The sequence below is a fragment of the Lathamus discolor genome, chromosome 4, assembly GCF_037157495.1.
Source record: "Lathamus discolor isolate bLatDis1 chromosome 4, bLatDis1.hap1, whole genome shotgun sequence".
Taxonomy (NCBI): Eukaryota; Metazoa; Chordata; class Aves; order Psittaciformes; family Psittacidae; genus Lathamus; species Lathamus discolor.
Window position 1 is genome coordinate 49,037,865 of NC_088887.1, and position 27,852 is coordinate 49,065,716.

A 27,852-nucleotide genomic window follows, 5' to 3' on the forward strand; every position below is an offset into this window, starting at 1 on the left:
TGAATCTAAACAAAGCTATTTAAGATTAGAATTAATTTAAAACTTTATGCTTGGTGTGGAATAATAGCATTCCAATCCTGGCAATTCTTCCACTTCTGCAGGGGTCAATTTTTGGACATCAGCTGTACCAAGTACCTTGTCCTGGTTTTATGAACTATGTATAGGAGCAAGAGCTTAAGGGATACTGTGTCTTAGTTGCATCAGTCATTTCATTCATCCATTTGTTCATTGGTCCCTAACAGATTTTTGAGACCCATGAAACAATTCACCACAAAAATCATTGATTCCATTGCAAGATGCTTCCCCATCTGTCCCCAGTTCACGTCTTTGTTACTGGGTTGTGATTTGTTCGCTGCTGGTATATCTGAATTGCTTTAGTTTTATTGCACTTAAGGGCAATAAAATCTACCAGCAATTCCTGTGAGTCCCAGTAATCTAATTATCAGTACTTTGAAAATTGTAGCTAATCCTGTTTGCAAACTGCAATACTTCATTTTCATGCCTTTCAGCATTTCTTCTTTAATTAAGCATTTTTCATACTAACTCAACTCATATACAGTACTGTTCAACAGAAGTGCAGGGTCCGTTTAACACTGTCTCATATTTTCCCTCCATAGGAAGCAGAGACCCCACGTAGTGTACTTGAAGAAATTGGATTGACATAAATCTTCACTTCAGCTGATGACATATTAATGTTTCATACTGTAAATGTTCACTGCCTTCATTGTAATAATGTTTAGCTAATGGTGTAAGATGCTGTTTGTCAGTATTACTGTTTTGCTAAGCTGCTTCATTTGGGCTTACAAGAAAAATACTCCTTTTTGAAAAGGGAACAAGAAATTAAAAGTTCAGAAATCATAAATGAAAGGGAATTACATTAAAATTGACTCAGTGTCTCATGTTGCTGCATTTATAATGAAATTGCATTTGACTTCAATAAGTGTACTGTTTTTTTTATAAGCAAACTTCAGGAAATAAGTGTATCATGACATCTAAATGAAAAGAAACTATGAAATGTTACGGTGTAGAAATTGTGTTTATGCAACCAAAGACTTCTGTTCATCTATGTTTCAGTCACCAATTGTGATAATTCTGCTTATTTCAGTTGATGCGTAAAGATTGGAAATGCTGGTTTACTATTGAATTTGTCATTATACCAAAGAATCCTGTTAGGATCTGCATATCTCACTGGTAAAAACTGTTAAGGTGATACAGCTTTTGCAAGAAAACTGCAAACTGATCAAATCACTGGACAGGAAATGTAGCTACTCTGAGCAAAACTGTGCACGTTTCTATGCTAAAAAGGGAATGCATGAATTTAAAAAAAAAAAAGGAAACTTTTTAAATGTAAAAACCTAATATTAGCTTGCTCTGCACGTAAACACAAAAAAGGAGGTAGGCTCTCTGACTGTATAGAGGTACATAATGAAAATTAGGTAATTTTGAAGATGGGGAAGAATGAGCTTTATAAAAGTAACTTTTTATTGTTTTCTTTCAAACTCTACAAATTAACTTGTATTTATTGGTGGTTTATAGTTACACTTCAATGGGTGTATAGGTACCTCAAAAAAACCCAAATCCCACAGTAAGTGTCAGTATCATTTTAACTGCTTTTTTTCAACTTACACCTTTAACTGTGACACATCCCTTACAACACTCCTGCGTGACATACATTTGAACCAACTAATTTGCAGTAAGAGCTTTTAAATATTAAATTTGTACAGTAGATTCACTGCAACTTATGTCAAATGATAGCAAGTAATATTTTGACACTTGGAGCAGCCAAGCAGTAGTTATAAATGAAACCTGTTTCACTTGCTTCAGGGAATCAGATTCATGTATGCTTTTGAGGTCATGCATCATGCTTTGGACTAGCCAAATTCTGCTGTGCCATCTGCATGGTCTCTGAGGAGGGGGAGCTGCTTCCCTCTCTTCCTCCCTCCCCAGTAACTTCACTCTAAGAGTCAACATTTTGGCTTGTTTGCTTGAGTCAGTAGTGCCACGTTTTCACAAACCTTAGCTTTGGCGCTGTTGCTGGAAGCAGTCATACCGCTGCTATTATAAGCATTTGCATAGCCATCTGGAGAGCCAGACTGGCAGCTTGGTGCCATCTAGGTTAAATTTAACCCCCTGGGACTGGCTCAGTGTTGCCACAGGCGAGCCCCTGCTACAGATCCCAGTATAAATAAATGCATGGGGCAGCAGAAGGGCAGTGCCAGGGTGGAGCGTGTGAACTCACAGTGGTGAAATTTGTCTCCTTCGGCCCTTTCTGGGATTTAAACATATGAATTGCTGGAGACTGTTTCTATTCTAGGGCACACCAAGGCAGTGGTTTGCATTTCCCCAGTGCATGACCTGCAGGGGTAGGCAAGGGGAAAGTGGTAGCAGAATGACCCATGTGTGAGCTTGAAGTGCTAAAATTACCTTAAATCAAATCTGAAGCGATTTTGTATGTATTAAACATGTTTTTAACGTTTACACTGTCACTTGTATGTGCTTGGCTGGATTAAGCTTTGTTGTGGTTGTGACAAACTGTTTGACCTCTGTCTGTCATATTGGTTTAGTTGTAATAAATGTCCATTTTTACACCATTACCGTGTGTTTATATGTAATTAGTTCTGGTATTTGCAAAGAAGAGGCTACTCGGTGCTAGCTTAGAAAAAGGGAAATTTTATTACAGTGCTTAACCTGTTCTTGAGCACTTTATTAAAAAAATGTGAGAGTATACTGTGTCCAAGATTAGTTATTTACATCCATTTAAAGTGTACAGAAAGCGGTAAATTGGCAAGTTTCTGGAAGGCTTACCACATTAAACATGAAATTTATTAAAGTGGATGCGTAGTGCCATTTCATCTGCAAATTGAAACAAACCACATTGAGAAAGGGCTCTGGATAACACTGAATATTCTGATCCTTACATGGAATTATGAGCAAGTCATTGCAATAGCCACAGTCTTGGTCTCGACCAAAAGTCTCTCAGATCAGTCTGTTCTCCAGCTTTCTGAAAGAACTGAACTGGTTGATGTTATCAGAAGCATGGGGAAAACTTCATAAACCATGACACCATCTTAGGGCCTTTTCTTTAGCATGAAATGTTTGTTTCTTAAATTTCATGTTTTACAGGGAATGGGTTGGGGAAAGCTCAAGCATTAATTAGACTTTCTGGATTGTTTAGACAAGTTGATTGTTGGCTTGAGTGTCTTCAGCTTCACTGAATCTTAGTCTTTAACTGGAAGAACCCTTCCTAAGCATGTGCTGTTCCTTTGGGGTTAATGCCATGATGATGATGGTGGCCCTGTGTCTGCCTTTGGAAGGGTACCATGTGTCATGGGTTGTGCTTGTACAGCTCACTTTGTAACCTGCCTCATAGTTTACCCAGGTGTAACCTCGTCAGCGTTACATTTATCTTTTTTTTAACCAGAGACAGATACTGAATTTAGCTGATTCATCAGTGCTGAACAGAGGGATATGTGGAATAATAGGGATTTCTTTTAATTACAATTTTTGCAGTGAAAGCAAAATCAGCTGCACTCTTTAGATAATATAAGAAAGTAAATTAAACCTTTAAATTATTAAGTAGCACAGACTTTAATGTTTTTGTAAGAAGTGCTGACCCAGGACAAGAAGCAACAGCATCTTTAAGCAGGCTTTTGTGTTTCTTTTGGGAAAAAAAAAAAAAAAGGAATGTCACTAATGAACTTTAGGGCAATTCCTGATATGCCCAGTGGAGTAATGCAAAGCTGAATTCAAGAAAGACATATTGTCATCAAGGGATGTAAAGCTGTGAAGTTACTTGGGTTGCATTCCAGGCCTCTTCCCCTACAAGCCAGGGAAGGGGACAGAGCAGAAAGGCCCTTCCAGGTGCTGGTGTCCCACTCCGTGAGCAATGGAAAGCCTTGCCGCCTGCCACTCCTCACCCCACTGATGGTTAAGCTGCTCTGGGCAGGCAGAACTTGGGGCAGGCTGCTGCAGAGGGGAACAAGCCCTGCTCCCTGGTGCCTGAGCGCTGCTGGGTAACACTATTGCCTGTGTCCACAGGAGTTCCCACCACGCTGCCATTATTCCCCTCCTGCCACTGGGAAATGTGCTCTTCCTGCCTGGTGATCTCCCTGCCAGGAAAGGCCCCCCTGCTGCCCTGACAACTTCATCCCACTCTGTGTCAGCACCTGCTTTGCTCATCACCCTAACCCACCTCAGCCAGCCTTTCAGAATTCACAATTGAAAATATTGAAAGCCACTGCTTTTAAGCAGCCACAGGAACATAGAATTCTAGAATGGTTAAGGGGCCTTAAATATCATTCAGCTCCAACCCCCTGCCATGGGCAGGGACACCTTCCACTAGACCAGGTTACTCAAAGCCCTGTCCAACCTGGCCTTGAACAGTGCCAGGGATGGCGCAGCCACAGCTTCTCTGGGCAACCTTTGCCAGTGCCTCACTACCCTCATCCTTCAAACCAAACCAAACCAAACCAAACCTTGGCCAATATGAATTCAGTTTCTAAGGTCCTTTTATGTGGAATAATGCAGAATAACAGGCAGTGAAAACAAGTTATTCCTTGCAAATTTAAATCCTTTCTGTGTTCTTCTTGGGTTTCTCCCCTTTGGAAAAAGAATTAAGCTGAACATTTAAAAACTTCTAGTCTTTTTGTCTCTTCAGAATAAAAAGCTCACTCAGCTAATAAGGAAACACAAAACCATGCATGTAACACTAAAGATTATGAAGTAGGGAAACAATATGGAAGTCAGAAAACTGGTTGAATCCCAGGTTTCATGCTAACAAATGCAAAATAAATGTCAGCTTTACAGCATTCAGTTTCTGTGTAATAAACAGATTGCATGTAGAAGAGAATGATAATTACAGCTACCAGTCCTATACTGCACAGGTACAGCCGGTACATTTGGGTCCAGGCCTCAAGAAAAAAAAGCTGAAGCTTCAGCCATTATAGTAGCAGAAATAAAGTATATTTAAATTTTTACATGCACCTCTGAGCAAGTCTTTTTCTGTTTTTTTTTTTTTTTTCATTTATTATAAGAACTTTTTTTTTTTAAAAAATACAGCAGCTCAGATTCCCAAATCCCATTACAAAACCATGGGGACACAGAGCCTAATTACCTGTGGAATTCTCATATGGGCATTAGCTGGCACCCAGTTTCTAATCCTGCAGAAGCCTGCTTTGCTGGTCACGGGTTCCCACTACCCATTCCACTACTGCCCTTTGAGCTCAGCAATTTATTTCACTCGGATAATACTCAGCTACAGCCTGTCACCTGACACAGGATGTACAGTGCACTACAGATGGCAGGAGTCAGTCTTAACCAGCAGGCTGGTGCAGCAGCAGCTGTGGGAAGCCAGCAGCGCCATCCAAAGGGAGGTGTTACTGGCCTGCCAGTTCAGTCCTGCTCCACGGAGCTGAACTGGCATTTGTCACATTCTGCACCAGTGACCCAACTAGACAAGTGAGCATCTATGGAAAAACAGAAACCTTGGGGAAAATCTGCCTGTAAGGTCTAGTCACAAAAAAAGTACAGCACAAGAAACCAGTGGTCACAAATTTCCCAAATGTAATTTAAAACTTAGTGCTGTCTATCCTTTGAAATACGCCTTTAAAACAAAGTTATTATTTCAAAAGTTATGCTCTTAAGTTACAAGTCCTACATCTGTTAATAACTAAAACATTTAATCAAATTAACTAAGCTACAATTCTGCCTACAGTTATGACAATATATAGTGAAAGTCATTTCTGAACTGAACATCAATATATAGCACTTTTGTTGTATTACCCCATATTGGACAACAATTACACATGAAAGAAGGAAAATGTATAATCAGCATGCTAGGTGCAGTATGCATTTAGAAAAGCAAAAATATATATATTATATCCAGAAGCAATGTTCATTCACTCTGAACTATCCTTGGGGAAAAACGTTCCTTGTGAGGAATGCTGTCGTAAAGTTTAGATATCCAGATTTTCTGTGGGACTTTATTACTTTGTAGGAATTGTTAATGAATACCTATTCGGGATCACTGCATTTCTGCTTTAGGCTTCCGACTTCAGTGGTCGGAACTGTACTCTAATAGCGAAAGCCCAAGGTCTTCGGAGAGGCTGAAGAAAAGGAAGTGCCTCTGCAGACCCTTCAGGGCACCTTCAGTGCCACAACCTGCTCTCTCCAAGCACCTAAAGACACCTATGTACCCAAGTTAAATACCTTAAGTTAAACAGTGAAGTACAGTCCAGCTAATATCACAATTCTTCTATTTAAAAGGGAAGAAATATTTGTAAGGATTTATCTAATTGCAGGTACTTTGCTAATAAAGCTGTCACTTAAAAAAGGTTTTGTCCCGATAACTTCATTTTTACGTACCCTACTCTCCACCTTAACTGCAGGAAAACTAGGCAGTAGGGTGTCTTAAACCATTTGTAAGATAATCCTAAAAAGTCAAGCCCTCCTCTCCCAAAAACCTGAAGTATTGTTTCACCTATAAACCCTTCAGTTTCTTTAGCCACTCTGCCAGCATCCTGAGCCTTCAAAAGTACATATATGCATCTTTGGTTACCAGATGTGCACTTTTCCACCGCTCCTTCACAGGTCAGGCAGGTTGTTTTCAACTACAAATGGTATGCAACCAAGAGTTAGGACAGTATTTTCTATCCCCACTCGAGGATTACAACCTCATGGTCTCCACTCATACTTGGGGATTAAGATACTGAATAAATCAATTGTTTTCCTGTGTACTTCCTACTTGGTTTTAGTCTACTGCAATCCCTACAGGCACTTAACTCGGCAGCTTTGTCAGGGGAGAGAGAAAAATCCGACACAAGTGACCACAAAGCTCCTACTGGGAAAGTATTATACAATCAAACAGCAATGTTTTTTAGATTCCTTTTCTCCAACTCATAACAGGATTATTTTTACTTTGTCTTGAAAGAGATTTCCCATGAACAGATGGAAAATATAAATGGCAGTCTCCTACAGAGGCTTCAGGTTGCAATATGCTGCGGTGTGAATTTACAGCACACTGGCTGTTCTGTACTAACTCCTGACAGGGACAGTAAACATTTAACACACACGTAACACAGTAATAAGCATATACCAAATAAGCTTTACTTCTCTCTCTATGTGTACTCGGTATGCATCCAGGTGTTGCAGCAGTTCAGAAGGACAGAGTAGCTAGAGTACTTGACATTCACACCTTATATAGGACTTAAAACTTTTAATTTTCTGAAGCTTAGCACACAACGAATTAGGTTCCTTTATTAGGAAGAAACATTTAATGTGCAAGAACACTTTATTTGAAACTCAAATATCTGGTGCCCTATTGGAAAGATTGCTTTGTCAGCTCTAGGTTTGATCAATTACCAATTTCTAAAAGTAATTCTCACTTTGCTTTGGGAGTTTCACTATTCTTTCCTCTGCTGCTTGATCTCTTTTTACCCCTGCTCCTGGATCGAGAGGAACTCCGGCTTCTGCTCCTGCTGCGTGTTCGACTATGACTTCTGCTGCGACTGCGGCCTCTCCTCTTTCTGCCCCGGCTGTGAGACCTCCTCCGTTCTCGGCTTCTTGACCTTCCCGATCGGCGCCTTCTCTTGTTTTTGCGGCGGTTCTTTTTTCTCTCAGATTCTCCATTTCTCCGGTAAGAATGATCTGGGCTGGGGCTGCCCCTTCTCCTTGAGCGGCTGTAATAGTCATCACGATGGCTTGTCCTTTTTCTCCTTTCAGAGTTTTTAGACAACTGATTAGTCCGTTCGGGAGAAATACGTATGTCTCTGTTGGCCTCCCAAAACTCATTGTTTGGATTTTTGAATACATGAAGAAAATTGCAGTGTTTCCCTCTTGGACACTTCTGCCTTTCAAATAAGCCTGCAACAGATTACGGTTTGCTTTTTTTTTTTTATGAACCAGACCTGTTAAATCCCTTTCTTCATTATGTGCCTACCAGAAGAAACTTAATAAACTGCATTTCACACCTTCAAACAGAAAAACATGCATCTGACCTCCCGTCGATTTAATTTACACAAGATTAATTTTCAATATGTACTTTCCTTGGAATTAACTTTCTAACAGCTATGAAGGTTTTAGCTTAAAACAATTTTCATAAATTCTTTTACTACCTTAATCTAAGAATGTAAATATAGGTAAGTCGAATGTGATAGCTACTGCTAAGAACTGATGGTTCAGAAACTGCTGTTGCTTTTTAAAAAGATAAATTGGTACTTCATGTAGTTTCACTTTAACATTATTATTTCCAAAGCACAGATCCAAACCTTCTTTTCCAGTCCAAGGCAAATCCACTAGAACAATTCAGACACACATGTGACATGGCAGGAATATTCCCTTTCCTTCCTAGATCTGCATTCAAGCAAATCAGCATGTTTGTCTTCCAAACAAAAATGAACTACAACATTAGGCAGATCTGAAAACTACAGGCTAATTCCCTTTTTTTCACTTCCAGAAGTACACTTTCAGTAACACACATTCTCAGTTTGTGACTCACCACATATAGCAGTTTTCCACCTTGTCACAGGACAAAATTCACAATGAAGCTGTCGGCCTGCATACCATCGTCCACTGAAGAGAGCAAGAGCTGCCTGACAGTCCTTCTCCCTTTGATAAGTAAAAATGACAAATCACATTATCATTCTACAATCACTTCAGATACTATTTACCAATTTTAGGCTCCTGTTATAGTATGAAAATGAATCAATTGGGTTATATAGACAGTGTTTTTACTGAAGTTTGGAGTTAAGTTGTAAAACTTTATAAGACTGCGAGTACTTACGACTGATACTGGACATACACATTTCCTCGAAGGTGAGGCTCATAGTTGCAACTGACCTAAGAGGATGGAAACAAAGTTGGCACAACTCAAGGTTTATGCTATACAGCAGCTCCCACATGCTAAGATCCTTCTATTCCAATTTATCACAGCTCATCAATGTGAACTTACAAGTGATCTTCTGAAAACTTAGTTTTAGCCAAAAAAAACCCAAAACCCAAAAAAATCCCAAACAGAACACCCCACAAAACAAACAAAAACCCACCCTTCTGGCTTATGTTTGATGGTTTCCAGCATTATGCTTTTATTAACTCTGGGACCTCTGCTTCACTTAGTCTGCAAGACAGCCTGTACTAATTGTCTTGCATTTGTCTGGACCACCTCTATTCTGCAACAGCCAAATCCTGCTCTGAAAATGATCAGTAGTATCCTCATGTGGAAATGTGGGATTCTTTACAGTAAGAGAATCTTTAGAGCCATTTACCTTCACAGCATCCTGAGATGAGTTAGAAAAGCTGAAGTCACTAGCTTTCATCAATGAACGGTTTTGAAACACCTTTTTTCATAATGATTTAGAATTCAAAGTATATCTAAAAGCCTCAAAAATACATTATTCAACTTCCAAAAAGCTTGTTGCTAGTTACAAAAGATTCTGAGGTGGGATGGCCCAAGCAGGCAAGAACCCAGTTCTCCAGGGCAGACCAGTGTACCCAGCTTCTTTTGCCCCGAGGCCTCTTCTGATATCAGGATCTAATGACGCAAGTGGCTCCTTTCATCACTGAACCCCGACTGGCCCTCAGAGAACACCTCTCTGTAAACTGCATTAGGCAAGGGCTTCAGACACAACCACAGGCAGTTGAATAATTCAACAGTACAGAACAAGCAGTCAAACTCTGAGATAAACAATGTCAACACAAAACCAAGAATGGTTTTGCCATAGACATTTTTGGGTGGGAAAAGAAGTGTGCTTTGTCAGATCTGCCAGATTCTGAAGTAGCTTCCCAGAAAGAACAGCAAGAATAAAACCCTAGGCCACATTGGAAACGGAAGTCAGCTGTAAGAGAGGGGTGTGCATAATCTGATTCCAAATGGTAGCAGAGACTCAGCTCACAGTTAAGACCCCTGAAGCCAACATGCAATTTCTGAGTATCTCTAATAAATGAAAACACCCATGAGAATCATATTACAGTTGCACGATTGCTTCAAAAGCTGAGAAATGCCATGCTAAAAGCTCTTATCCCATTATTAGTCACAGGGACCCAAGAAGGTGCAACTTTGCACAGTTGCATATAACAACAATACAAAGTCAAGGATCCGAGTTCGATGCCAAGACAGCATTTCCACCCACACTCCATCGGGAATCTATATCCCATCTTCTAGGTTGGAGCATAGCCTGCTAATATTCCATGAGTCAAAACGTGGAGAGGATGCTCCTCCAAACCAGTGAAGATTTTTTACCTAGAAAGCTTATTATACAGCTATTGAAAATTCACTTTTTCTACTTTCCTCTTTCTTGAAATGCTAATGCAATCTCAGTTCTGAGGCAGCTGTCAGTAGATGGAAACAAAAGGAGGAAAGGCACTGCCTGCCTCCTGGTGACTGCAGGAAAACACTCAGGAATGGCAAGCAGGAAAGGATGCTGCACCAGACTTCACTGCAAGGAGATTTCACTATCCAGGCTGCGTATTTTGAGGCAACATGGGACTGTAAACATATCATTCATCTCTGGGGTCTCCATATACAGGTCTTTCTTTTTCCCCCCATAAGAGATCATAATATAAATGGGGAAAATTCAGTACAGAATGTTCAGCAAACCAAGCACATAAACCAAGGATAGATGACAAATCTCGACACCATTTACGTAACTTACCTTTTTATAATTCCTCCTACGAAAATATCTACTACTGTTGCAATTCATTTTAATTTGATTTTATTTTATCCAACAAGCTCTAAAATTACACTGTTTGGGTTTATAGTCCAAATACATTTTATATCCCCACTATTTCATTCCTTAGGCACAAATACAATAGCTCAGACATATTGTCTAACAGTCTTAGTGGACCCTCTGGGGCTTATCAAGGGCTAAGTAAAGCAGGGACTGTGAGGTAAGTGGACTGTTGAGCAGTATGAGTAACTTGCAATATAAAAGCACAAGCTTTTATAACAGTCAAGGGAACAGGAGGGAAGATTTACCCAGAGTAAGAAAATGCTCTACAACAGCATTGACAAGTTTACAAGTGACATGAGAGATGTACAGTTTGCTGTAAGGAAACTGTATAGTTCTCTTGTGTACATGGGATTTAGCTAAGGCATGCTGGACACGATTCTTGTTAAGGCTAGTAAAACACAACTTAGGTGGTATATGTTAGATATTTAACAACCTGTTACATTCAGATGCATACCTTGAATTGCACAACCTTCCCGACGTTCTGAAACTCGGGGAGCACGTCCTCGTAGAACTCCAGGAACTGCTGGTAGGTCTCCTCGTCACTATACTCGAGGCTTGCATCTGTGTCATAGTCATCTCTCCGGCACTGCTCCATGCCAAAAGTGATGAACATCCCTCGAACGAGTAGTGTCTTACTAGATGTTGGATAGTTATGCTTGCGAGAACACCTGGACATTTGTAGTGAAGAAAGGAAAGTGAAAAGAGCATCACTGTGAGCCAAAGATGCACCTACTGAAACTTCAAATGCTTCCCATTTCAAGTTACACATATTACAACAGAAAATCAGTTAGTGAAAGATTAACGTACTTCAATTATTAAAACAATTATTTCAGAAGTGAGTTTACATATAACATTAGTGCTTTCTGCCATGCATAAATACATTCTTACTTAAAAATGCACATCTGCAAAAGCTATAGGTACTAATAACACAGTAAGAGCTGAAGTTCTTTTAGGCTACTAGGTTAAACAATGTTGCCCGCTTATGGAGGGCTTTATAGAAAAGACTACTGACAGTCTTTTAAGACATTTTAAAGCAAGTCCTTGCTCTTTATTTTGCAAGTTGGACAACTTTTACTGAAGTTTTTCTTATCATACAGGGGTGGGGAGAAGAATTGAGGGAAGGCAGGCACATTTAGACCTGAAATTGGATGAGTACAAGATTGGTGTTTTTCCACTTCTAAAAAAAAAAAAAAAAAATGGATTCTTCTAAGTAAGTCTTACCTTAAACTGCATCTTCTTGGCAGCCATAAAAGTATTAGACCTCCCTCATCATCCATCATGTTCAGGCTACCTCCCTCAAATGCTAAAACACAGTTCTGCTCTACAAACCTTTAGGTTTAGTATGAACACAGATGTTAGCCATCATGTTTATTTCACTGTGCTTTATGATCTCCATTTCAAACACTGCGCTGAGCAACTGGGTCATGCACTCTCCAACACATTTCTCCTTTTCAAGACATGATCAGAAAAAGTCAGACTAGTCTACTCTCTTTATCTAGCACTTGCAAAGCACAGACAAATTGGAGGAGGTCAGGTCTCAAAATGGGCAATTGCAAACTAGACTTCAGATCAGAAGTTTCTTTCTGCATCCAACCAGTCAGAAATTGACTCTCACTTTCTGGTTGACACTTCTGACTTCAAAAAACTACCGACAAAAGCAAAACTCCAAACTGAAAACTAAAACCAGAGACAATTAATTTGTTCTATTTGAATAGAATCATACAATAGAATAGAAGCTCATAGAATAATAGCAGCTCAAAATATTATACCCAACCAATACTGTCTGTACACAAAATTAATACAGCATTTCACAGAATACAATCAGCCTTGAGGAAAATGAATTGCCCAAAATCCAGTATTACTACAAAATATTAGGGTTTGAATTACTGGGGAAATTAATAATGGTGAACTCAGCTAGTTTTTACCTTCTTCAAGACACAGTGAGCTTTGACAAGATTCAGCAATTATTGATAATACTGGCTCTCAATTTTTCACCACTGAGGGCCATTTCAGCTTCCAACCCATTCTTCTAGTCCTTATCTTAGTTATGCCTTGGTCCTTCAACTTATCATCAACACCAGAGGTTAAAATGACCAGAATATGGAGGAAGCAGGTATGTCAGGAAGAGGAAGGAAGATGAAGGAGAGGTAGCTGATGTCAATAACAACAGGTGAGACAAGAAAGGCAGAATATGGTATTTCTCAGTATTTACCAAGGCTGTTCACAGTTCAAAGCAAAACTGATTTTTATGCAATCCATCATTAATCCAAGGAGGTTACCTCCATTAAATATCTCTGAAACACAAATACTATAAAGAATACAAAGAACTAAACATCTGAAAAGTAGAAATGCTGCCTGCAGTGAAATAGCTGGCCAAAGTTTTGTTTAGGAATTCTGACACATGTCAGAATAAAGATGTGTAAGAACATGGAGCTATTGAAGCAAGTGCAGAGGAGAGTCGCAAGGATGATCAGGGGGCTGGAGCACCTCCCATATGAAGACAGTCTGAGAAAGTTGGGGTTGTTCAGCCTGGAGAAGAGAAGGCTGCATGGAGACCTCATAGCAGCCTTCCAGCATCTGAAGGGGGCCTGTAAGGATGCTGGGTAGGGACTTTTCATTGGGGACTGATAGGATAATGGGTAATGGGTTCAAACATGAACAGGGGAAGATCAGGTTAGATACAAGGAAGAAATTCTTTACTGTGAGGGTGGTGAGGCACTGTAATGGGTTGCCAAGGAAGTTGTGAATGCTCCATCCCTGGGAAGAGAACAAGGCCAGGTTGGACAGAGTCTTGGGTGACATGGTTTACTGCAACGGGTCCCTGCCCACATCAAGGGGGTTGGAACGAGATAATCTTAGGGTCCTTTCCAACCCTAACTATTCTGTGATTCTGTGTGGACTTGAAGCTTCCACAGAGTTGCATTATCACATAATTATCCACAACATACACCAGACTGAAACAAATTACTTCTAGGATAGAGAAGGCTACAATAGCTGGACAGTGGTACAAATTAGTAAAATAGCCTTATTAGTTTATGCTGACAATTCATATAATAATTATCAGAGTCTTTCTCTGCTGAGTTATAGTTCCTCCATAATACACAAAATAATCAGGGATTTTTAGCCAGATGACATAACAAGCCTGTACCAATAGCAGAAATCAAACGTACTCTGTTTGAATATATCTGTGCATGCATCAGAGCAAAGGAAAAATCAGTCTGACCAATGTAACCAGAATGCAACATCAGTAACTTGCCATAACAATAAACAGTTCAAGTCCAGCTAGGGAACACTTTTACTTTCAGTGTCTGGTTCCATCATGAATAACATAACCACATCCAAATAAATTAAAAGTAATTTGCATAGCAATTTTTCTTCAGTTTGCATATGACCTAATGAAGTTGCTTCCCTTTCATCTCTCCAAAACACTCCTTTGCTGGTAAATATTCAATTAATTACCTGTCTCCAAATCGGCAGGAACCTGTTTTAATGTAGAATGGGCAATTCGCTCTATCCTTCTCTGTTCCTATATTCTCTGGGGGTTCTGGGTTATGCCAGGTCACACCATTCTCCAGCTGTGGGAAAAAAAAACCCAAACATTAAAATACACAGAAGTTAAAAAAGAATAAAGAAATGCAATGTCAAAATAAAACCACTACCACCAATTAAATTCATATGCATTTATGAGCACTGTGTTACTACATGGCAAGCTGAACCTACTTTAAGCACTGTGTTACAAAGCTGCCCAGTGGCTTGGGTCTCTGGTGATGGACACCTCTTTTCTTGATACTTGCTCAGTTTTAAGAACAAGTCTTTATTTTTTTTTTTAACAAAAAAAAAAAAAAAATCACTAAACTGGATGCTTTCTTCTGTTAAATGAAAAGCTTCTTAATATTTTATAACAAAAAAAAGTTGCAATGTATTTGCCCCTCAAGCAGCAATTTCATTTGTTTTCCACAAGAATTACAAATATTGGACAGGTTCTTTCCATTCAGCTAAGCCAGTTACCTACTTCAGACCAGGACCTGCTGAGCACCCCTTCATAAACCTGGCAGATAGAAAGCTAGGACTATTTACTCATTTGCCTCTACAACAGCTCAGAGCTCAGTAAGGTTACCATCATTATTATTTTTGTGCAGCTAGAAATGGCTAAAATAATAGTAACATGCCGAAGGCCAGAATTAAAAAAAAAAAAATATTCTCAGTTGGCGCTGGAAGTAAAAGCTCCCATACTATAATCTCAGGCCATTAAAATTTCTGTAATTCAAAATGGGATTATCAAGTTGCAGGCCATGACTGACCACAAAAAGCACTTTTTAAACAGGGAATTTTCATTTTGTTAATCAAAAGATTTGTACAGCTGACTCACCTAAGTTCTCATTTTAAATCAAATGAAAACTGTTTACTTACAAGGAGCATTTGGCCCTGCTACTAGTTCTGTTCATGACTCTCAGACACAATTTTCTTGCAACTTAACAGCACTGTTGCTTCGACAGCACATAACTGATCCCTGCGCTGATACTATAATGAAGTGTCTAACATAGCACATTTCTGCCTATTCCTTTGCAGAAATGGCTGCTAATACATCTTGAGCTCTGGGCAGATAGCTCAGAGCATTTTTTCACACATATTATGAAACAGTTATATTCCCTACCTAAAGAACAGTTTAAACATAATTTGGAACTGAATTCAACTCCAATGTAGCTATGGCAATCAACATTCAGTGGGTTAACTAGATTAAAACTTAATGTTCAGATTCACGCCGTGGTTTAAGCAGAGCAAGAATCTTCATGAGTTTAACACAGGACACGAATACAAAGCCAAATTATTCTGTAAGGCAGTGGGAAGATTGAACTCATCCTCCCTAAGATTCAAATGAAAACCACATGCTGCCAGCTTGCGATCCACACTTTTCCAGGCACCCAAGCAGGCAGCTTCTCCCTCCCCCACCTTTCTTTTTTCCCGTTACAGATCCCTGCCCTCCTCTACTACAGAATCCTTTTATTTAGAGCCTGCCATCTGCTTAAAAAGACAAGTTTGTCTTGCTACCCAGAAGGACTGACAGATTTATTGAGAATTCTAATTCACATATAAACCATCGCACACAGTATTTTGCTTTTTTTTTTTTTTTTGAACAGCACATAGCAGTATTTCCAGATTTATTTTGATTCAGATCTTCTGAATAGGAATGAGCATGCACAACTGCACTGCCACCAACCAGACAGAAATACGCTTAATTATGTTCCACAGAGTAAATAATTGTTTACAGCTCATGCAAGCCACTACATATTAATCAGGCCATTAGGTTCTTGAGAGCAGATGGACAACATGCTAGAAGGGAAACACTGGATGGCAAATAAATTATTTTTCAGTTCTTTTTGAGAAAGTCTCTGAGCATACCTGGCTTTCAGCTTGATCCAGCATCCTCTGCACAGCTGCCTATAAATGGTGCAAACACAGGACTAGTGAAAACCCTGAAGACACACAAAACATCTGGTTTCTTTAGTTAAGAACCTAATTTACAATACTCGATTATACACAATAAAAGTTTGATGAGGTTTGCTTTAAAAATGGAAGGTTTACTTTTGCTCTGTAGCAGTTCAAGTACTACAAAGCTGTTAAAGGATACATCAGACAACACCCTTGTGTAGATGATTTTCTAATCTAAATGCTAGACAACTTTAAAAGTTTCATTTTCTTTTTTAAAACTATCATTGAGCTGCTGAGCACTTAAATATATCTCTTGCTCTAGTACTCAGTCTGGTTACAGACAGGTTCATCATCATTTAGCTGCCCTAAGCTTTTCAACTTGGAAAATTCTATGTAACACAAAGAAAAACAAATTGCTTAGTGAGCTTCTGTTAAAGCAAAATATGTAACTGTTGAGAAACTTTAATATCATAAGTTCGCTGTATCTAGCCTTCCAAATACCAGAAAACAATCAGGCTATTTTTCCCCTTACTACTTCTAAGTTGGCTGAGCAAAACAATAGTCACCCTCCAAAACTGGCTGGAAATGTGTTCTAACAAATTATGCTAGGATGTTCCATGAAAAAAAGAAAAAAGACATTTAAACTTTGTTCTCATTCAGAAGAGAATTAATTAAATTAAAAAAGAGCAAATTTTTTATTTTTTTTTGTAAAAAAGCAATCCAACATGAGGATCCAGACAGCATCTGGTACTAATTATCAAGTATGTCAGATACTATTCACCTTAATAAAGAAAAACAAAACAAATCAAACATCACAAAAAAAAAACCAACAAAAAATATCCACACCAAAAACTAAAAAAAAAAAAAAAAAAGAAAGATCAAAACCCAAACTAAAACCCCACCAAACCAGAAAATCTATTTTCAAATCACTAAGTCAGAATTTGAATAAACTGCTGTTTAAAGAGACAGGCAAAATCAACTGATCAACTTTCTGCTGCTGAAATGAGTGCTTCCACTCACAGCTGGGTGCTGTTTCCCTCTGGGTGACTGTCAATGCCCTTTATGAGCCATTTCAACCCACTAAACCAGTAAAATAGTAACCCAGAAAAAAACACCAAAAACAACCAACCAAACCCCCAAATCCTCCCAGCCAACAAAAACCCAAACCAACCAAACCAGCCAACAACCAAACCAAAAAGAAAGCAGCTTCCATCTAGTTCAGGGAATCAAATTAGCTCACTGAGGGCTTGGGCAAAGCCAGACACAAGGAGACAGAAGGAATAAAATCCAGCTGTTACCACTGAAGCAGTTAAACCTGCTTGAAACTATAACTCAACCTTAAATAAAGGACACAACCATTATTTTCTCTCCCTATTCTACAAAGAGAGAAATAGGACACTTCACACAAGAGGAAGTAAGACATGAAATACAACTGTTGTTCTTTTTCATTGCTCATGCAAGCGTTACGTAGGTAGTGACAAAACCAACTACTGCATGCAGGAGCCAGTCCTGTTTGCCCATGTCTCTTCTCCTGCTGTGGCTATGAGACACAGTAGCAAGACACCTCCCAGTGAAACGACAGGAATCTTTTGTGATTGTTGAGAAGCTAACATGACCGATCCTAGAAAGCTGCAATCACCCTTTCCTGGTGATAGGCCAGTCCTCACGTTGGAATTCTCTACAGGACATCTTATATCCAGGCCAGGCCATTCAACTTCTAAAACTTAAGAAGAATGTATTGTTAAGAGAAAAGTTATCATTGCCTTGTATCTTCAGTACCATTTTTTATTCCACCCAAAGAGCTCTGAAAAAAGATACGTTCTGTTGAATGAGTCGCATAAAGAAGAGCTGTATCTTTTAAGAACTGTGTTAAGGAACAGCAGCAATGTAACTCCATATTCCATATCCTCATAGGGCATTTTCTTCAACACTGGCTGTATTCAACTGGGACATCTTAAGGAAGAAGTTCTTTACTGTGAGGGTGGTGAGGCAATGGAAAATGTTGCCCAGAGAAATTGTGGCTGCCCCTTCCCTGGAAGTGTTCAAGGCCAAGGCTGGACAGCGCTTTGAGCAACCTGGTCTAGTGGAAGGTGTCCCTGCCCATGGCAGTGGGTTGGAACTGAATGAGCTTTAATGTCCTTTCCAATCCAAACCATTCTGTGATTCTATTAAGTATTATCTTTAATGCATGATGCAAAAAGTGTACATCAGAACCTGAATTCACAGTGTGTTTTTGTATTTAATAGATACAGAAATTGCATACTATGAAAACCTAGTTGCTTCTAGGTATATGGATTCACTGTATCCTCTCTCACAATGAATAACAGTTTCAGGAATATAGACAGAACCAAGAGCAATAGTATTCTAACACATTGATACAATAGCTAATTAGGATGAAATCCCTCTTCCAACATGCAGAGTGCTGTATCTGATAATGTAAGAAGATATGCAACATGTTTATCCTCCCACTGCCAGGAATCACCTCTCTCTCTTTCTTCTCCTGCTGCTTCTGCTGTGCCGCTTCTTTCTCTTTTCTTTGCTGCTCTTCCCACTCTTCTTTTATCTTCCTCTTTATGATTAAAAAAATAAAAAAAAAATTACTTAAGGAAACTAATGCTTTATAATCAGTCAAATTCAAAACAATCATGTTGTAATACAACTCCCTGACCATTAAGTTTTCATCCAGTCATAAGCAACTAAATCTCTAGAGAAAAAAAGAAAAAAAACTTAAAGAGTGTTTTTTTCCCCCATTTTTATTTTGCTCTTCTAGAGTGGAAGAAAGAAGAGCTTACTCTTTCAAACATACAGACATCAAGAAAACTGAGTCCACTACAGAACAGTAAAATATACTACTCTAAATTTACCTTGCTGCCAGACACAACTGTAATACTTGGTTTATACATCACCTCTTCTTCTTCTTGACGTTTTCTTGCAGCCTCTTCTTTTTCTTTCTTAAGCTTGAACTCTTCTTGGGCCTTTTCTTCTCTCAGCAACCACTGTTCATGTAGCTTTTGTCTACCAAGGAAACCAGATACCACTTAGACAAAAATTAATTACCCACAACTGATGGATTTTTCATGCACACAATTAAAATGTGTAAGTTCAGGAATAATTACAGGTCATCCAATCTTCATTAAAAGAGAAAATTCCATAGGAATCATTCAGACTTTAGAGAAAAAACTGTACTGCCAACCAAATAGACAAAATGGATTGTTTTACAGACTATATTGAAACTTTTCAAAGTATCAAAGTGTAATTAACTACAAATGCATCTACTGCATATATGGCATTTTCTAGATTTTTCACCTTTCTGCCTCAAGTTTCTTTTCTTCTTCTTCTTCTTCCTCCTCTTCTTCCACTTCCTCCTCTTCCTCCTCTGACACTGATTCATCTTTTTCTGTAGTTTCTGAGAAAACCCACAAAACAATGCATCTAAATAACTAGATGCTGTACTCAGCAAAGGTACACAAAATTATATCATTTAAAAAAACAAAAAAATCACAACCTACTTGTTCCACTGACAATACAAACCACACTTACCAGAGTCTCTTAGTTTGGCAAGCGCCTGCCGCTTTTTTTTTCGTTTTTCTTTCTTTAGAATAGCTCTGTATTTTTGATGGCTAAGGATAAGAGAATATAAATTACATTAAAACAGCCAAGCAAACGGTTTTTACTTCATACATGCACTCAATTTACATCAGCAGTCCAAAACCCCACAAACCACGAAATTAACAGCTATTCATATGAAACAGTAACTCTACAGGGACATCTGACATGATAATGAATCTGTAGCCCTGCTGCCAGAGCTGCATGCAGACAGACAGCAGCAGCAATCACATTTGGACTCAACACAGAAGGTCTCAACACTTCCTGAGCTGTGCAGTATGGATGTTATTGCCAACTCCATGAAATCTCCCTTAGTTCCTGAAACTTGGATACTAGGTAAGATTAGGGAGAAAAATTTGCTGCTCTCCTATCCTACAATTTTGGCACAACTTTCATTTCATTCTAGTCTTCCTCTCTTCCATAGGGTACGAAATTTTAAGTCTGTTCCCATCTCCTTTGATATTCTCTACATGCAGCAGCCTTAACGTACAGGTAAGAAAAGCACACTTCAACACCACTGCAGACAATGCTCAGGTCTACTCTTCTGCTACTGAAACTTGGCCAGATTCATCCTTCCTTGTCTGAAAGTTCAGCAAGGCTGCCTAAAAACAACACCATGCTTTTGTTATGGTCATAAAACCCTTAAGTATCTGAAAGCCTTTTCATATCAACACCTTTTCTATCATATTTCATTCTAACTTTCTTTTTTCTAGCCACTTCATAATGGAAAAATAGGAGGAAAAGATGATCTTCAGCTCTTGCCATTCTGCCATGCCAAATATTCAAATAGGAGATCAAAATCTTCAAGCTTTGAAGTATGTAATTTTAAAAGATTCCATATGTGTAAATCAGACAGCCAGAACCTCACCTGCATCTCTAACCCTTCTGTTCAGGCTTACTCACAACCTCACCATCTGCATGCCGTCATGGTAGTTATTCCAGCAACAGAGCATTTGCACTCAAAGAGCAATGCCTGACCGCATGCAATGCCCACATCTGAGCCTCCTGCATTTGATCTGTCAAACAAGCCTAGTGACTCCTCTTGTAATGCCACCTGCCTGAAGCGAATCTCATCCACTCAGCAGGGGCTTCAAGCCGACAAGTGAGGATACCTCCTTCCCAGTCCCCAGATTTCCTTAGCTGCTCGTGAAGCCTAAGAAACAGAGACAGCAACTCTCCTCACTCCCAGCCCACAGCAGCACACGAGCAGACGGGCAAACAGCTTAAGCCCAAGGAGCAGCGACTCGGCTCGCTTCCCCCTCCAGCCACACAGCACTGGCGATGAAGGCCACTCCAGCAAGTGCAGAGCGTAGGCGCTTGTGAAGACAGGGAGCAGGAATCCCGCCATGCGCGGAGGGCGCGGGATTTGTCGGCTGTCTCCCCGCGCCGCGGCCTTCGCCGAGCCTCCCACCGCCCCGTAGCCACCCTTTTCCCTGCGCTTGGAGCGCTGACCTCCGCTCCAGCTCCCCTCTTGGCAACGCTGATCGTCCCGCGGCACTGTGCCTCCCCCACCCCCATCCCGCTTCCGGCCCCTCCTCCGGGAGTCCCCCACAGCCCCGCTGGCCATCCCGAGCGCTAGGCCGCGCTCCAACCTCCGCCCCCCACGGGCGTCGATTGCACACATCCCGCTCATCTCCCGTGCCCGGCGGCGGCCGGACAGCCATGGCCGCTGCCGCACGTAAGCTGCGCCACTCCTAGGCCCGTCCGCGAGGCGGCCTCAGCAGCAGCCGCTGTACTGCACGGGTGGTATCGGCCAGGGCTGGGCCACGACCCTCCTTGAGGATCCTCAGGCCCTTCCCCTTTCCCCTAGATGCGGCGGGGAGGCCCAGTAACGATACCAGCCTCGGCCTCACCTCAACTTCCCCAGAGGGGACTCGGGCAGCAACATGGGCGCCGCCATCTTGCGTTACCAGGGGGATATCACGTGATCCATCGGCGGAAGGGCGCAAAATCCCTTCCGGCAGCCCGAACGGGGAGCGGTGGCTGGTCCGGGTGGGAGGTTAGAGCACGCATGCGCACTGTGCTGCCGGCGGGGACGGCGTTGGTCGAATCCGCCTCGTGGGGGGTAATGGGGTCTGTGGACGAGCTCCGGGCAGCGGAGGGACCGGGCAAGGGTACCTGCCGTCCTTCGGCGGTTGTGGCTGGGTCGCTGAGGAAGGTGCTGGGAGGCACAGGGGCTGATGGCACACGGCCCCTGTAGCCGTGGTTTTCTGGCCGCCCTTCAGCCGTGTGAAGCTGCAGCTCCAGCGAGCTGGGTAGTGAATGCAGGGGGAAGAAAACAAGGTTTGGGTGACGGGCGGCTACAGCTGTTCTTAGCATGTTTATTCATTATCAAAGTTAGCCTCTGTAAAATCTGGAAGACGAGGTCAGAGCTGTTCGTGGAATCATAGTAAAATAGAACTGGGTTGGAAGGGACCTTAAAGTTCATCTCATTCCAACCCCTGTGCCATGGGCAGGGACACCTTCCACTAGACCTCGTTGCTCGAAGCCACATCCAACCTGGCCTTGAACACTGCCAGGGATGGGGCAGCTACAGCTTCTCTGGGTAACCTGTGCCAGGGCCTCACCGGTCTCATAGTGAAGAATTACTTCCTAATGTCTAATGTAAATTTACCAGGTTAAAGCCATTCACCTTTCTCCTGTCACTATGCGCGCTTGTAAAATGTCCCTCTCCAGATTTCTTGTAGGCCCCTTTAGGTACCGGAAGGCTACACCATGGTATGTCCTGAGCCTTTTGTTCTCCAGGCTGAACAACTCTCTCAGCCTGTCTCTATAGGACAGGTGCACCACCCATCTGATCATGGCCTCTGGACTCACTTGAGCAGGTTCTCCTTGTAATTCACATCCCTTGCTCTTATATTTACATTTGAGAAGATGAGAGAAAGTTACTCCTCCAGCCAAGAACTTCTAGGATTCAGCAAACGTGTGGAAGAGTATTTTAAATTCCAGTTTACTAAACTGTCTTTAAAGGCCAGAATTAATTTAGTCCACTGAATCTTTCATAGTGGTTATCTTCCCAGCCTTACTGAGTAAAGCAGTGCACTTGGTGCACCGTGGAGCAGCTAGTCTTGCGGTTTTTTCAGCACATTGCAGCCTGTGCTACGTCAATACTCCCCAGCTGAAGTGACTAGCTGCTGACAGTTTGTCCTCTCTTGTGTTGGTTACCTCATGACATACGTTTGGAAACATGAGGTGTGCAATGCTTGCCAAAAGGCGAGTTTCTAGTTTGTTTCTTGGCTGCTATGAACATGGGTGATGGATAGCTGTCCTCGCCTACAGCCTATGAAACTGCGGAGGAAAGTCACAGCTCCAGTATAGCAGGGGAACATCAGGCTAGTATACTGATGAATTTACCTGATGCTACTGATATATTCCTAGAATTGTCTCTGAGGCATACTACCCGTCTTGGTTATAAATGTATTTCATGGCAGGAAATGAATTACAATGTACATACACTCATGGATATGATGAGTCGAAATATGCAAGTTGTCAGTAATCAGTTCCTCAGTGGCATGCATTATGGATTGCAGTCTTCAGAGGCAGTGAATTTTTAGGTTTTACTTGGGCACGTTTTGCATAGCCATTAATAATGTACATTGTTAAGATCTAAATTATTGTCAGAAACCACAGTGTAGGAACTTGTGTATCCTAGAGGTAGTGTAGTGCATAAATAGTCTGAGCTGCAGGCAGAGAAGCATACCAGAGCAGGCTTTGTCAAAACTGGATTAATTGACTGTGCTGTTTGTTAACAGCATAATGAACATTCTCTTATTTATGCCGAAGCTCGGTGAAGTTACTCAAAGCAAGCATGTGACTGCTATAGTCAGCAGTTATGTTTGCTGTTTGACCAGTGAATATTCAGACCGTGACCTCTCTGCTATTACCTAACAATGTTTCAGATTCTGGATTGTCTTTTAAAATGAAGGATTTGACATTTTAATTATTTTTACTGTTTGTACAGAACATACATGTAAAACCACACATGATTTGCTGCTTCTTAGGTACAGAAGATGGCAGTATTGTGCACTTTACCATTGTCACGCATGAAAGTTTTGAAAAAACATGGGAAAATGTGTTTCATAAATCTTATTTCATTAAGTAATTACAACTGTAACATTTCACCTTCCTTTCAACACAGTAAGTGCTGTAACAGTAACCTTCCTTTATCTATAAGTCAAGCCTGACTTTCATTGGTATGCGACATTTCATTGTGGCATTTTTCTGATATACTTTGGGAGAGAGCGATCTTGAGCTTATATATTTCAGCAGTGAAAAGGAGGATCTCTTGTAAGAAAACACAAAATACATCAACTATTGCAGATACTCATAATGGTTCTGGAAAAAGCTCTGGAAAAATGACTCTTTGAAACAGGAATACAATAATTGTGTTTTTCTCCATATTGTTTATTCTTATTAATTTATACACATAATAGCAGCTTGATATTCAAGTGTAGGCACAGAATTCCATACAATTTAGTTGATAAGGTGTCAGAAAGGAACAAAAAATGGCCATTCACATACCCAAAGTAATGTGGCATTCTGGCTGGTAGCTGTTCGCCTTTACATGGGGATTATAGACCACAGACAGACCTTTTCAAGCATAATTTATTTCTGTGGAAACCTACACAAAGTTTGTGGAACTCACTCTTCCATGTTTCCTAAAGAAAAATAAATATACCTGTACAGTATGGTACTATATGAGCCCCATCACAGGAAGGCCAATACTGGATGCACTGATGGTACTTCACAGAACAGGGCAGAACGGAGAAACTTTTCTCCTACAACTTGAAGTTACATAGCACACTACATTATAAGTCTCTGGGTGTCTTCTAAGACTTGTGCGCAGAATTCTGCATGCAGCAGACCCACTCTAGGCAAGAGTACAGGTACTCCATTTAGCACACATTTGCACTTCATTTCCTTGTGCTTCTGGTTTCCATTTCTCTCATATTTCCTTCCATTGTGGACTGACATAAGCAGATAAGAACTGTTCACTCTCTTTGTTGTATGCCCAAGCCTTGTGTTGAAAAAAGGAAGGTAACTTTTATAAGCATATAGGTTACCTAAAAGTTGCCCTCATCATAATTTTGGCCATACACTCCAATAGGAGAGTGGTCCTCATGGAACCTTACTGCTTTTATTTTCCTTCCTGAAGAAAATGGACATAAGAGAGCATGATACAAATGGCAATAAATCACTGGCACTGATTTGGTTGACCAAGAAAGTGATGTTGACTAGGAGACATTCAGGAAGTGTGGGTTTGAGATGGGAAATAGTTTTTGTTGACACTACAGGGATGTGGATTGTACTAAAAACTAAACAGTGAAATGATGGAAGGAGCATCATCCTGTGCAACACCCTCTGCAGCCTATTGTGGGCAATCCTTGGTGCTTTCCAATGCAGAGTGCACATTTTAAGGCAGTATATGTGAACTCTGGAGGGCACATCCTTCCCCTGCCTGCTGCCCAGTGGCTACGCTACTGTCTCAGATTTCTCATATATTGTCTGATCTGTGAGCACTGATGAAAACACCGTGATGGTGTAAGTCACTTTTGCATTATTACAGTGATGACAGTGGTGGCGGTCTGCATTCAGCACCCTGTTTCCCCAAAAGTTGCTGGAAAAACTCCCATTTAATGAGACTTAGACTGGACCTGGTCTCTTGGATGATACTGTCATTCACATAGATCCTAATCTCATGAGCTTCTGAAGTCAGCAAAATGTGTGCAGTGTTTGTTTCCATTTCACCTGGGGAATTGCAAAGCACTGTGTACAATTAGATCTGCAGTTCTCCAGGTACATTTCCATGAGTGACTAATGCTGACAGCACATTGACTTTTCCCTCATGAGAGTTGAACACAGCTATTTAAGACTAAAGATTAACTTCCTCAGAGTTTAAAACTGTTAATTTGTCAAATTTGAAAACTGAGGTTAAGTTTGGCCATAGCTGTTAATTAACTTATATGATAGCTCTCAATATTTTACTTTCCTGGGATTTTCCATTTCAAAGCCTTTGAAAGAAGCAAAAAGTACCTTGCTAATCATGTCAACAAGATTGAAGGGGTTTGTTTGTTTTACCAAGTCATATGCTTTCTTGAAATTTCAGTCCTCTCTTGATTTGTTTGGAAGTCCAAATTACAATATACTGTTAAGTACATGCATACAGATAATACATGAACTTCTGGAAGTCGCAAACACTGAAAAAACATCAGGATACTGTTATTTTCAATGAGGTAAATTCATTTAGTACAGGAAGAGAAACAGTGCTTTCCACTAGACCAGTGATATTTCTGGGATTAGATCATGCATGAGATTCTGCATAGCTGTTACCTGTAGCTCAACAGTAGTCAGGAAAAACAAAGTTACTATAAAAGAAGACCTATCTAAAAATCTAACACCTCACAGAGTAACAGAGTTAAAGCCATACCTTGAATATATGCATGTAGATTGTCATTTGTTAAAGCAGACGATGCCTGACTGGTTAATTAGTGGCAAATAAATGCAGAGATGCTTCAACAGTGCTACTTATCAATCTAAAATGGGAGCTAAAATGGGTTAAAAACCCATACATGTAGTTTTATTATCGAGATATGAAGTGACAGGATGTCTGTCTTTTTAGATTATGCTGAATGATCTAAAATAGCCATGCATGTAGATTTATTACCGAGATATGAAGTGACAGGATGTCTGTCTTTTTCCATTATGCTGATACTCTAAAATGCCATTTGTAACCTGAAAGATTAGGGGGATTTTTAAGACAGTATTTAAAAATGCCATTAATTTGAAGAAAAGTTATCTTTCTTCTAATACCTGCTCTAGTCTAGCTTGTCCTCCTAGCTTGTTTAAAAAACATGCTGGCTTTGGAAAAAGATTTGTAGATGTGCAGCAATTGGTTGCTTACATGCAGTGCTCTGTGTATATACAACCGGCTAAGCACATGGGCCGTCAGCTGGATGGGTTTGGCCTGGATCCAAACTGCCATGCATATATGTATCAACTGTGAGGTGCTCTCCTTGTGAGCTCTGAGCTGGGCTTTTTATCACACTGCTGTTTCTCCTGGCCTCCTCCCCTCTCTGCTGGAAAAAAGCATTTGTCTTGCTGGCAAGCAGCAAGATAAATTGGGGAAAATCATCCACCCCAGCTGAAAGTTAGCAGCCCTGATCAGGGAACCCAGTCATGTCATCTGAGGTTGTTCCTGCTGGGCGTTGTGTGCCTTCTATGTACTTTAACACCGGCTCCATGTGGTTCTGAGGGAAAGAACCGATTTACAGAGGTTTACAGCAGAGAGGAATGGTGATGCCGTGTAATGACGCTCAGTTCTCTTTGCCTTCTGAGAGCAGGGAAACCACGTTTGCCTTTTCCCTTCTCAAGTTCTCCAGTATTTTCCCCAAAGGTGAAAAAAGGTTCACAGGCTCATTATTGAAGTAGCGCACATGAATTTAGAATGAAACTGATTATATTCACGTTCTTCTAAGGATTTTTTAAATTACAAATTTTACAGAGAAGTCTTTCATACATCTGTACATTTTTCAGTGCTCTCCTTTTGATCCATGCACATGCAGTGTGATAGTTTAAGCTGTCATTAGAAATGAATACGTGATTTTTATGTTTTCATAGGCATAGATCGAACGTCTGAGCAGATAATGTATCCAGGAATCTTGTACTCAGAACGGGTTGCCTAGTGAGAGCAAACAGGTGCCCAGAAATTAGTTTGATTTAATGACTTCTAAAGATGGGATATCAAGTCCTTTAACAGTGGCTTCTAAAAATAAGATTAAGTTAGTAAAACACTAAGTTCTCAATTACCTGAAAGTTGAAGTATTCCTATGTAGTAAATACTGGCTATTGTTTTCTATAAATTCAGTCCCACAGCTCAGTGAAATTTTCTTATTCTTGTGAAGGCCTCTGGTTTTGCAGTCTCAAGACGCACTTCTCAGTGCTAAAGGACCAATGGAAAGTAATTTTGAAGCTATTTTCGATTTGTGAACTAACCATTAATCAGAGTGGCTACAGGAGGACTACAGCAGCAGAGTGGAATAAAATAATCCTGTCTTGCTACCCAGAATGCAAAGACTGTTCAAGTACTTGTGAT

At 40.5% G+C, this 27,852-nt stretch overlaps 3 protein-coding genes across 7 annotated transcripts in view; 2 read left to right on the plus strand and 1 right to left on the minus strand.

Annotated features, from left to right (window-relative positions):
- AP1S2 (adaptor related protein complex 1 subunit sigma 2) overlaps positions 1 to 2,591 on the plus strand; it is a 32,428-nt gene extending 29,837 nt beyond the window's left edge. For all 4 annotated transcript variants that reach the window (XR_010612267.1, XR_010612266.1, XM_065677402.1 and 1 more), the window contains one exon: positions 618 to 2,591. Coding sequence is in view for 2 of the 4 variants with exons in the window: in XM_065677402.1 (XP_065533474.1) it covers positions 618 to 665 (48 nt within the window). In the remaining 2 variants the exon portion in view is untranslated. The remainder of the gene's footprint in view (positions 1 to 617) is intronic.
- Positions 2,592 to 2,650: 59 nt separating this feature from the next.
- Positions 2,651 to 21,720, minus strand: ZRSR2 (zinc finger CCCH-type, RNA binding motif and serine/arginine rich 2). Its single transcript, XM_065677396.1, has 11 exons — positions 21,614 to 21,720; positions 19,695 to 19,774; positions 19,461 to 19,560; positions 19,061 to 19,169; positions 18,637 to 18,723; positions 16,125 to 16,163; positions 14,184 to 14,299; positions 11,179 to 11,392; positions 8,780 to 8,835; positions 8,495 to 8,604; positions 2,651 to 7,860 (listed from the first exon to the last, which is right to left on the minus strand). Exons 1-11 carry the CDS (start codon positions 21,658 to 21,660, stop codon positions 7,379 to 7,381), a joined length of 1,440 nt encoding a protein of 479 aa, XP_065533468.1. The 5' UTR covers positions 21,661 to 21,720; the 3' UTR covers positions 2,651 to 7,378.
- A 36-nt stretch (positions 21,721 to 21,756) lies between these two features.
- CLTRN (collectrin, amino acid transport regulator) overlaps positions 21,757 to 27,852 on the plus strand; it is a 32,707-nt gene continuing 26,611 nt past the window's right edge. For both annotated transcript variants that reach the window (XM_065677397.1, XM_065677400.1), the window contains exon 1: positions 21,757 to 21,874. In XM_065677397.1, coding sequence (XP_065533469.1) covers positions 21,772 to 21,874 — 103 coding nt within the window. In that variant the 5' untranslated portion in view covers positions 21,757 to 21,771. The remainder of the gene's footprint in view (positions 21,875 to 27,852) is intronic.